General features: G+C 31.0%; 2 protein-coding genes across 8 annotated transcripts in view; one reads left to right on the plus strand and one right to left on the minus strand.

Annotated features, from left to right (window-relative positions):
- LOC105672712 (QRFP-like peptide receptor) overlaps nt 1–13,297 on the minus strand; it is an 85,479-nt gene that overhangs the window by 26,510 nt on the left and 45,672 nt on the right. The window lies entirely within an intron of this gene.
- On the plus strand, nt 6,859–10,511 carry LOC136998811 (uncharacterized). Its single transcript, XM_067352030.1, has 6 exons — nt 6,859–7,150; nt 7,272–7,507; nt 7,652–7,831; nt 8,504–8,808; nt 8,896–9,073; nt 9,188–10,511. Coding segments are annotated over exons 1-6 (1,047 nt in total). The 5' UTR covers nt 6,859–7,148; the 3' UTR covers nt 9,334–10,511.

A 13,297-nucleotide genomic window follows, 5' to 3' on the forward strand; every position in this document is an offset into this window, starting at 1 on the left:
AAAAAAAAGTTTCTTTTAGCTAGTCATTTTGCAATTGGGATCAAAATGTCATTTCACGCGTCACTGACGCGTAGAAAACAGCTCTTCGATCACTCGCAAGGGATAGAGATTAAATTCGAAACTTCCGCGTCAAAGGAAAGCCTCCCGGCTTTAATCAACATTTCCTGTGTTAGACGCAGGTGTCTTTGTCAGTTTCGTTATAATCAGCCCTTCGTGTTAGAGATTTACACTCGAACTTTGTCAAAAGTCGTAGTTCATGGTTAAACTGTACGAACATACGGGAGCCCGCGTCTTATTGAGAAGATACCCCCAACACGTTGTGATAGCGTTTCCACCAAATTGAATACCGGGAGAGAAAGACACAGTGAGATAAACTTAATCTTCAATTCCACATACGCGCGTATGCGCACAAGAAATCAAATCGCACTGTCGCGACGTTATCAAAGCAATAGGATTGAAATAATTCCTATGAATAAATTCTCCGTGCAATTTTTTATATCGGCAACAATTCCTCAAGTATTCAAATTAACTTTGCGATGAAATGAGAAATATATGTGCAATCAAAATCAAAATGCAAACAAGCATGCACGATATTCCACGCTTTCTTGAAATTTCAATTCCACATATGCCATAACAATAGAAGAGAAGACCACGGAAAGTGTGAGAAGCCAAGTCTCCGAAGGAAACCTCGCCGGGATAACGCGTCGAGTTTTGTTGCAGACCTTTTTATTTAATTTCCCCGCGTCTCGAAGATTTCCTTTGCTTCTTTCCGCGCTGACAGGCTAATTTCACATGAATTTTCCTTGCGCGCGGCGGCCGACATTCGCCGGCATCCAATTCATGTTCGTACGCTGTACGACAACTTCTGTGATTATGATGTCCGTGCGATTGCAAAATTAACGCGGAGCACGTTGTTGTATAACCAACCAATTCGTTGTACAACCAACCAATTCGTTGTACAGCCGATAATTAAGTCATCACTTGGGGCGAAACCGCGATAAACATATCGTGGAGAAGTGTGCACAATACGTGCGAGAAAGAAACGAGCAACCTAATTACCGGCGCCGTCATTCATACGGTTCACTAACGCAACAACGTCGCGACACCGCCGGCAGCGGATCTGACGGGAAAAAGAGGAGAGAGAGAGACTCGAAGAACGAAGGCAAAGAAGTACATTTACTATAAATGCTGCGGCACGGTGGAACGTTTGATTGATTTGGGTCATTTACGATCGATACGAAGAAATAGGCTAAAAAGCTGATACATATACGACATATTGATTAAAGCAAACTATCGACAATATTTTTTATAATTTTAAACTTAATTTTTACGTAGTAAAAATTTGATTAAATGGCTTTTTACATTAAGTATTTTAATTGAAAAATTAAATACAGGAAAAAGAAAAAATAATTACAATAAGATTATATTCTGAGCTCTCAATTATTAATCAATAAACCATTGAGATATAGGCTAATAAGAGCGTGAGCTAGTTATTGCTCTTTATTCATGCATTAATTAAAAGGTGTACAGACGTTTCGGCTTATGGCCATCATCAATGTACAATTAAATTTAACCGCTATTTTCGCACGAAACGTAAAAAGCTGATATTAGGTTGTGCTTGAGTGTAGTCCGAGTTTTTCTTTAGTGTGTAAACGTTACACAGAATTTACACACACTGAAGAAAAACTCAGACTACACTCAAACACAACCTAATATCAGCTTGTTACGTCAATTTCATGCAAAAATAGCAGTTAAGTTTAATTGTACACTGATGATAGCTATAACCCATAAGCCGAAACGTCTGTACACCTTTTAATTAATGTATGAATAAAGAGCAACAATAACTAGCACACGCTCTTATTAGCCTATATTTCAATGGTTTGTTGAAAAATTAAAATTATATTAAAATAAGATTCAGTTAAAATAAAAATAAAGTTCTTGTTATTTATTTCTATCTCTAAGACTGAATTAATTTTTAATAAAAATTTCCGCTAAACTAAAGAACAAAATCATCAAAGAACTTGTCTCTGCCAAATTTAGTGACTTATTTTAAAATAATTGTGCAAGATAATTTGTAATTTAAAAAGCGTAAAGATCTACTTTCACAAAGAAAGAACCACACAAACATTGCGTTGTTCTATATTTTAGCTGAGTGCGAAAAAAAAATTTCAAATAATAAAAAAACAAAGATATGTATCTTGTAAAATAAATTGGCAAGTTTAGAGTTAACTTGTAATCTACGGCTCAACGACCTCGACAAAGGCGGAAATTGCTCGTGTAGCCCATGAATCAAGAGATAGATTTGACATGCACGGTTTAACGCAATCGCGCGTGATATAGGACAGCGGTCGATTCGTCCCGAAAACCGTTTCATACCGAGCCGAATCAGGATGGGCTATAAATAACAAACGGACTACTCGGTCTTTTCATTTTCGCGGGATCAACCGCTTATCAGAACAGCCGTACAATTTATTTCCACATTCCTCTTTCTCTCTTGCGGCAGATGCAACAAGGATTATCGGACGACGCGACAATCCAGAACTACTTTTCGACAATTGCAAAATTCGATTATCGCGAAATGGAATCGGTCATTTAAAGAAGAGCGATTGCTTCGACGGCAAAAAATTACCAATTTTTTTTCATTTTCTCTTTTGAAAGATCAGCGATGCCAAAATGCCGATTTGGTTTTATTGTGGTAAGCAAAAATCGAGAAGTCGCTCGGAAGAAATTCTTGCAAAAAGCAAATAACTGATATCGCCAAGTCTGATAAAAATAGATGAATAGATCCAGGCTTGGCAAACGAATGTACGGATAGATATCGGCTCAAACATTTCTATGCATTTCGACAATCATTTGCACGTTCATCGTTTTCGCATTACGAAATACTTTATATGAATTTACAAAAATCATTAATTTGCAATTTTGTTAATTTTTGATAACACACCATAAGATGATCTAATAAACATGTATTATACATATGCGCAACATATAATTAATAATAATTACAGCATAACGATAAAATAAACTATCGTGAGAAATGAATGAGTGCATATTTTTACTTTGCAATGAGTTATATAACATTATTCTGCTTCTGACATGAAAGAAAACAGGGAAACAATGCATACCACATAAAAAAATGCATATTCGCATAAAAGACTTATTTGAAAGAAGAACAAGCGTTAATAAAACTTGCATTATATCGACGGTAATTAAAACGACAATTAAATGCTTCTTTTGACTTAAAAATTTCGTCAAGTGCTATACTTTGTGTGCCGCCAGGCAAAAAAGTACAAAAAAATATATTTATACTTTATATAAGTATCTCATACTTCTTTTTCGTCGTTACTAGAATAAAATAATTAATATGCCCAGGTAAGGTTTGCCGACTCTTGCCCTATACTGACTCTTGGGCCGACATTGGCGGCATCATGGCAAGCCGACTGTTATGAACCGATCGCGGCGCGACATCGGTCCAAATAACCTTAGTCGACTCTTGCTTGATGATGACCCTCGGACTAATGTGGGGCCAACGTTGTAGATATGTTGGCAAACCGACTATCAATCCAATCGCGGCACGACGTTGGCCCAAACAACGTTAGCCAACTCTGTTCGATGACGACTTTAACGTTGAGCTAATGTTGTGGATATGTCGGTAATTAACTGTTAGATCATGGCGTGAGTCTTAGGTATAGGATATCATTAATCACAAATCGCGCCCTAATAATAGCGTTGATAGTACGCACCTCGAATACAGCCTGTATGTACACTGAGAGAAAAATGTACTAAATTTTAATAAATATTTATTTGAATAGTACTAATAACATATTTACTAAATGTAAATATATATTTATTTAGTACAAGAACCAGTAATTTAATTTAAGTATTTTTTTTTATTATTGAGTAAATATTTATTCACCGTAAATAAATATGTTATTAGTACTATTCAAATAAATATTTATTAAAATTTAGTACATTTTTCTCTCAGTGTATAAGATTCTATGATAAATTAATATATGTAATACTACTCTATTGCCAACACAGCGGAGAAAATTGATAAAAACATTACAGTGCAAACGATAACCACCTCTCACTTAAATAGTGTACTCTTTTACATACAGTACGCATATGTGCGTCCCTAACCAATTTTATCACGCATGTGTTTATCTCATAATACATATGGAAAAAAGTGACTTTATTTACATATTTTCAAATTTATATTTTTTTTTACTTATATCTAATCTTTAAACTACACCAGGCTTGGCCAAAATTCTGCTCGCGAGATAAAACGCTACCACTTCTCCGTCGCCTTGATAAAGTGAGATGGAGAATAAACAAAAAAGAATAGGCGCAAGAGCTTCGTTTTTGTTTACTCTCAGTTTCGCTCTATCAAGGCGACGGAGAGGTAATAGTGTTTTAGCTTGCGAGCAGAGTTTTGGCCAAGTCTGAACTACAGGTATGTCATGAATGAAAGTGGAAATGAAATGGAAGTGAGAAATATGGAATCTGAACACAGCCTTTATAATTAAAAATTGCTGTTGGTAATTCTGTCAATGTATCGACAGTTATATATAAATTCGAAGATAAAGAAAATAAGCTTTAGTTTTTTGTTATATAATATCATGGCATCATCTTATTATTATGTGAAAAAAAATCGGTTTTTACGAAAACAAATAGAAACTAACAGTAACAATAGTAAAGAACCTATAAGAGATGAACAATTGGTAAGAGATAAACAAGACGAAAATTTAGATCTCTCTCCAAGTGTGTGTGAAATTAATGAAGATGTTTTAAATACCGAAGTAGACATTAATGACGTTTTTTCTCATACCGTTGATGATACAAGAAATTTAAGTTTAGTTTCAAATATAAATACAGATACTAATACAACAAATGTTCCGAATCTAACTTTGTCTCAAAAATTGAAATATTGGGCTCTTTCAAATATAACTGTATTAACAAATAAATGTATTTCCGAACTTTTAAACATATTACGCAGTGAAGGGCATATTTATCTTCCTCGCAAAGCGGAAACTCTTTTAGGCACATGTCATGTTCGACCTACACAGATTATGATGACAAAAAGGGATAATGTAGGCTCTTATATTTATATTGGAATTGAAGAGGCCCTGAAAAAAAGAATAAATGAAAATTATAAAGAAAGGAAAATACGTATTCTTGTCAACATTGATGGTGTTCCTCTATTTCATTCTTCACGACAACAATTCTGGCCAATTTTGATCCAAATTTTTAATATCAATTATCGCAGCGATCCTGCTATTGTTGCAATGTATTGTGGAGATTCAAAACCAGCTTCAGTTGGAGAATTTCTAAATGATTTTATTCAAGAAGCTATTATTTTAACAACAAATGGAATTATTATAGGATTTTCAAAATATGAATTTGAAATAGCAGCTTTTGTTTGCGATACACCAGCGAGATCATACATAAAATGTTGTAAAGGTCATAACGGTTTTTATGGTTGTGAACGTTGCGAAACAAAAGGAATAACAGTAGGAAGAAATACGCGTGTTTTTCCAGAAATGATAGCTGCATTACGGACACATGACTCATTTAAAAACCAGAGCCAATCAGGTCATCACAACGGAAACGAAACTTCACCATTATTATTAATACCTAATTTTGATATAATTCGAGGTGTGATCTTAGATTATATGCATTTATTATGCATCGGTGTTACACGAAGCCTTTTCGAAAAATGGTTAAATAAAGGTACAAGCTTAGCTCGAATAAAACGGACAAAACGAAAGATACTAAGAGAATCTTTAAAAACGATAACATCTTCAATACCCTGTGAGTTCCAAAGGAAAGAATATGATCTTGAAGACTGGGGAAATTGGAAAGCTACTCAGTTTCGATTTTTTCTTTTGTATTGCGGTGCTATTGTCCTTAAAAATGTACTATCAGAAGAACGTTATAAACATATTTTACTTTTAATAGTAGCTTGCAGAATATTATGCAACTCTGCTCTAACTAACAAACAAGTATCATATGCCAGAGAATTACTTAAAAAATTTTTTTATCTAATGCCAACATATTATGATCTTGAAAGTCAGAGTATGAATTTTCATAATTTGATACACATAGCCGATGATGTTGAATACATGCAAGCTTCTTTAAGTTATTTCTCGGCTTTTCCATTTGAAAATATGCTAGGAAAAATAAAGAAATTGATTCGTGCTCCTAAAAACCCATTAGTACAAGTAGTCAATCGCTTAGCTGAACTCGATGCTATGCCAAATAAAATGATACAAGCGCATGATGGAATTAATAATATAATTTTTGGTAAGCAGACAACAACTCTAGTAACATTAAAAAAGATTCAGATTAATAACGTTATGATAACATCATGTCGACCTAATAATGTCGTTATTTTATATAATGGAAACATTTTAAAAGTAAAAAATATATATGCAACAAAACGTGCAATTACTCATTTAAATGAAGTTATATTTGAAGGATATATAATGTCCGTAAAGGGAAACGTTTTTGAATATCCTCACATATCATCGGACTTTGAGATATTTGAATTAGGAAACCGTGCAAGAAATCATATAAAAAGTTCTGGTGCAGATATAAAAAGTAAATGTATATATTTAAAAATGTGTGATAAAAGATATGCCTTAACTTTAATACATTAATAATAAAATATTAATTTAAAATAACAGTAAATAAATGTATAAATGTGTATAATAAACAAAAATTTATATAACAAAGTGTTAATAATGAATATCTAAAAGTATATAAGTTTAAATAAATGATAAATAAAATTATAATATATATATATATATATATATATATATTAAAGTATAATACAAGCAACTCTAATTATAATAGTAATACAGTTTCATCGAAGTTTAAAAAAAATGATTATCAAAAATGACAACTTGACAATTTCAATTTAATCATTATTTGAATCATGCCTTCTATTAGCATTTCGAACTATAGTGATATATCACTATTGTTTCATTGTTTATGGCGCTGCCGCATGCTATGAGCACACTTCCTAAGTCGTATTCAACAAATTCTTACAAAGACGTTTGTTTCTTGCATTTTTACTTTTCCATTGAAATAACAGTAATAAAATCTTCCATGGTGAAATTTACTGTAAATAATTGGCTACAATAAAAATGTAAGTTATTTCATTTATTTATATCAGTATAGAAAATGATAACCTCAATTATAACCTCAATTAATAATCTTGTATTATGTTATTACTGATTTAACACATATTTTTATTTTACTATTTTCAGGAATACATTAAAAAAAGATACTACACACATTATTGTTCTTTTCATTAATTCAAAAAATTCTAATGATGAAGAATCAATAGAATTAGTTCCGCGTTCATGGTTAAAGTTCACGGATAAATGGCTATGTTACTTCCCAGAAAAAAAAGATTGGTCTAAGGTTGATAAATGGACAAAAATATCCAAGGATCCAAAAGAAGATTGGAAATTATGGGAAGTCATAATATTAAAAGAAGCAAGTAAGCTAAAATTAGAATATCATTAAAATTTATACATTGCTTTGATATTTGTAAAATATTTTTATAACGTATTATATATAACTTAATCTATTGTAGCATGTATAATTTAGAGCAATTATAAATTCATTTATATTACTTTTGTAGTTAATTATGATCAAGGCAAACGTCGACTACAGAAAGCGTATACACACTCAGTTCTATCTAGTACTGCTGAGGAAACAAATGTAAATGATAATTCTGGCATTGTAATTCTTAAAGAGAAAGATTGTTCAACTGCATTAGATAATATACCATCATATGTTCCTGTTATGCCTGCATTAAAAGGTAACAGACATTGTATTATTTGACTACTATATCTTCAGATCAAATGAGATTTTCTTTTTCAAATCCAATATTTTTAAAATAGTTTCTTTTTGTGTACAGAATACTCAAATATTGTAACAGAGATGAAAAATAAATCAAATAATCAATAAAGAAGGAGATTACTATAAATTAAATTGCTAAAAAATAAAACTCGAATATTTTACAATAAAAGCTACATTATAAATATTCTTGATATATTGAATTTTAATATGATATTTTAATAAAGTTTTAATGTTATGTGCAGTTATAATCTAATAATTTACGTATTTATCTTATTTAAATTAACGAATTTAATGAATTATTTAATTTAAAATATTTAATATTCTAATAAAAAGTAGAGTATTAAATATTTTTTTCTTATTTTGTTTTTGGAAGACTAAATATGCTGTAGCAGAAAAAAATTGAAAAACATAATTCATCTTAATTCATGTTAAAACACTTGTAAAAATAAATCAGCTTAAAAGCAGATCAAACTCAGAAATAACAATGAATTATTTGTCATATAGTGTAATTCATTACACAATATTCTTCAGTTCTATATAGATATATTATATTTATATCAATAAATATATATATAAAAATGTATAAAAATAAATATGTATATAAATAAATGTATATAAATTTACTTTTCAGAGGGAAATAGTAAAATAACATATAATAATGATGACTATTTTGCACAATTAATGGACCGATTTGAGCGTTTTGAATTAACAATAAAACAAGAAATTGAAAGTGTAAAAAGAAGCATCTTGTACGATCTGCATAAAAACATTAATGATATAAAAAATACATTAGCACTTAATGTTGGCCGTCCATTGGGTACACTAATAACGGAATGTAAAAAGGACTTAGCAGTTTCTTTACCATTTACTACTATAGAACAATTTATACAATTTAATGAGTTATTATCATTAAACGTCGAGAAAGAAAAATCATATGTAAGAAATAGTCATTAAATATAAGAATTAGTTATTAAATAAATATGATTACAAAAATATAACATTACATATTGTTATATATTACAGAAAATCATACTGTCAAACCAAATAACAGGTATTGAAAATCTCACAAAAAGTATTTCAACGATTTTAACAGCCCTTCTTAGTAAAGATATTCAATTACAATATACTGCTTGTGGACGTGAATGCGGTGGACAGAAAAAGAGGAGTTTTTGCGATACGCGAACTTTTGAATGCATAAGAGGTATTTCTTATTATTAGTTATATCTGTCTATTAATTATTCAGTTATATTTGTTTCATGTGCGTGCATGTGTGTGTGCGTGTGTGTAAAAAAACTAGTAATGCATTTTATTGCAGATGTTCTCATCGAAAAATTTTCTGTAAGTGAAAAAGAAATAATATCTAAATTAAGTCGCTGGTTCACGGGAGCAGGAGATAGAGCTGGAGGGCGAAAAGAAAGGAATCTTATAAAGGAAAGAAACAAAGATGGACAAAACAATTAAATTCTACAACTAAACTTTGAAGTTACAAATAAAACGATCTTATTTTTCTATATTATATAATATAAATTCTATATTAACATAGAATTTGTATTATATAATATAGAAATAGCTATACCTATAATATATAAACTATATATAAACTATAATATATATAAAAATTATATAAATATATAAACTTTACCTTTGTTAAATATTATTGGCTGATACAATTCTAAACAAAATTAGATTTTTAAGGTTTAAGTTTGGTAATTTTGATTTCATTGTCAATGTCATTTGCATATTAGTTTGCATAAAAGTTGTGTGGAAAAATTGATTAATTCAGATTTTATAATTACACTAGCGTTTAAATTTTATTGTATTCTGATTTTAAAGAATAAAAGTATATAAAAAGTTAAAAAGTCAAAATCAACTTGTTCTATAATATATATAATGTTGTACCAATACAGAGTCCCTCTCTCTCTATATATATATATATATATCTCTTAAATATTAATTGGTTTAATGTATTATATACATATATTGTAACATTTATAGTTATCTAATATTGCATACACAGCACACATATACACAAAATATTATTTATTTCTATATAATATATATATATATATATTTTATACTACTATATATATATATTATATAGAAATAAATAATATTTTGTGTATATGGGTGCTGTGTATGCAATATTAGATAACTATAAATGTTACAATATATGTATATAATATATTATACCAATATTGACTCAGTACTGGTACAACATTGGGCCGATATTGGACTAATGTCAGCTCAATACTGGCATGCAACATTGGGTCAATGTCGATCACCAATGTTGGCACAATATTGGCATGCAACATTGGGTCAATGTCGATCACCAATGTTGGCACAATATTGGCATGCAGTGTTGGGCCGATCTTATCATTTAAATATTATACCGACGTCGGCGCAACATTATAGCCAGTACTGGCCCGACAGTCGGGAATTGGTGAACGACGCTGGCTCGACGCTGACCCAGCTATAAAACCGTACATGGGTGTTGTATACATAGTTGATATTAAAACACTAAGGTCGACGAAAACTTTGTATTTCGAGGAATTGTTTCAACTTAATTAAAATTTATAATTGAAACATATAAAATATATTAAAAACCTACATATAAAAAACATAACAAAACTCACTCTTCAATTTAATAGAAAACAGTAATAAATATGATTTTTGTTTCTTCATATAATTTTTTACTTCGAGTTATTCTAAACAATACATTTCAGATCTAGCAAACTGCCTTTTATCTAGATTCTTTGAAATTCTTATAATTTGAAATCTATTTTTCTTTGATAAAGATATCAGAAAACTATTTTTCAAAGTTATAAATAATCGAAGAAAAAGGACCTTAAGAACTAAACTTTAAAAGTGCAAACATACGGTAGAAACCTGTTCTCGTTTGATTTCAAGTAACAGATTTTTAATTTGAGAAAATCGACTTTAAATTGATCAACAGATAAAATATAGCGTGGATGTACCAAGAAGAAATTCCCCTGTTAACCTAAATACAGCCCACAGCGTGGCATGTACGACAAACTCGGAACTTTAATCAAATACCAGACTTGAGATACGGGCTGACGCAGCATTTTAGCTTTCGAAAAGATGCATTCGCTACATCAGGTGCATTTGTGAAACGTTATCGATCGAAACGTGGGGAATGAGCTCCGTATAAATGCAGGACACGTAAATAATGTCGGCGGCGGGTGTCACGCGCCCGCAGTCGCAGATGAAACTTTTCATGTTGATCTCGATTGCGTGCTAGTGCAGCGTAATAAGGTAATAATGTAGCGACAACAGAATGATAAACAAGCAGCCTTAATTTCTGGTTATCAGTGGCGTTATGGTGTTTGCGCGCGCGATTATAATTAGTGAATTAACAGCGAATTAATTTTGAAGTGATTTCTGTGCATTATCGCCGTCATGATACGCGTTTAAGCACAAAGTGGAAGGCAGATAGCAATAATTAGTGCGTAATGACGTCGTGTCGAGGAGATGTAGCGTCGCGCACGCCTCCGTTAGATAGGACGCGCTTCAGTCTTTTAAGCAACGATTCTGTTACCTTAGCTGTGCCACTTTGGCGCAAGTTCTGCGACGAAAGTCTTCTCTAACCACTACAAATAAACAAGAGTCTTTTTCTGTGAGAAAATCAATTTACAGACACTTTGTCTCGAGGCACTTGATATTTCCTTCACCTTCTACTTTTTAAGCAATCTCACACAAGAACCCTTCAGATAAATATTTAAAATATTCTCCGCACAGAGTAGAAGGTTCCATTTATACATTGTTTTTTAATTAACAGATCTTTGACTAATTGCAATCAATTTTTCCTCAATCGGATCACTTTACGACACTTACAGCATTAATTAAATATTGAGATTTAAAATAAACATATTTGAAATAATAATATATTATTATTTAATATTTCTTTAATCAAAATAAACGATAAAAAAGTATTAATTTGCATTGCTATAGTAATCTTATTTTGACAATCTAGGACGGTTTTCAAATAGATTGGTAGCAAGTCGGATTGAAATACATTATTTAAACTTAGATCATAAATTACTCAGACGGGTCAATGTACTTCTTATAATATCACTGCGCGTTTAATGCGTCCCCGAATTAGAAGAACGAGGCCACATTGGCATGTCGAGACTGAATCTCGAAAAGTCATAAGTAAAATTATGTTTGAGCGATAAAGTCAAAGCGGACGTGGAATAATATCGCGCAGTTATTGAGCAAGCTACTTCAAATAGAAAATCAATTATAACATTCATATTAAATTTATCTATGCAATTTATCTACGTATCTACGCAATATAAACATAAACAGTTGCAAATGCAAATGCATTTGCCAAATAATTACTATTAATATCAATTGTTAAATAATCAAAATTACATATAGAATATTTCACTTTACATTACTTTTTAATAAGATATTCAACGAGTTTGCAGTCAAATTTGTCTCAATAAATATATTAAAATATAAACATTAAAAATATTATATATATATATATATATATATATATATATATATATATATATTATTAAATATATATACAGGGTGTTTGGCAATAATCGCCCCACCGGTCATATACAGGTAGAGGAGGTCAAATCGAGTAGAAAAGTCCTTTACCATTTTTTGATTTTTGTAATAAGTACTAAGTAATTAACGAAAAAAGATTGATGAATCCGTGCAAGTAAAGCGCGCGCAGCGAGAAGGACATCCCACTGCTATGCGATCACTAGGCGCGCGATGAAGCGTTGGGAGGAGCGCTCTACAAATGACAATGGCAACATACGAGCGGCGCGTAACGCTAGATCCTTGTGTCCTAGTGATCGCGTAGCAGTGGGACGTCCTTCTCACCGCGCGCGCTTTACTCGCGCGGATTCGCCGATCTTTTTTCGTTAATTACTCAGTACTTATTATGAAAATTAAAAAATGGTAAAGGACTTTTCTACTCGATTTGACCTCCTCTACCTGTATACGACCGGTGAGGCGATTATTGCCAGACACCCTGTATATATAGAATTTCTGATTAATTAAAAATGAGAAATTATTTAGAATACATTAAACTTAAAAAAAAACTATTATAAATAATAAAATCATTCTTTCTTGAATTAACTCCAAGATGCTGTTTTAACAATATCTCAGTTTAAAAACGATTAAAAGAATAATTACAGTTTGTCTTTGCAAATGCTTCACTAATTGTAAGAAAATTCTTGATAATATTTCACAAATACTGCTTTTAAATTTCACGCATTTGCATAAATAAATTAATCTCATAATTCTACGTTTCTGTAGAATTAAGTTTAAAGCTGAATTAAATTACATAACTTTCCTTTGTTCCATTGCACATCTTATATTATACCATTTTCAGATTATATTATTTCCGGGTTTGCTAAGAATTTTCGTGATAAAATTATTTGTG

The sequence above is a fragment of the Linepithema humile genome, chromosome 3 (assembly GCF_040581485.1).
Source record: "Linepithema humile isolate Giens D197 chromosome 3, Lhum_UNIL_v1.0, whole genome shotgun sequence".
In the NCBI taxonomy this organism is placed as follows: Eukaryota; Metazoa; Arthropoda; class Insecta; order Hymenoptera; family Formicidae; genus Linepithema; species Linepithema humile.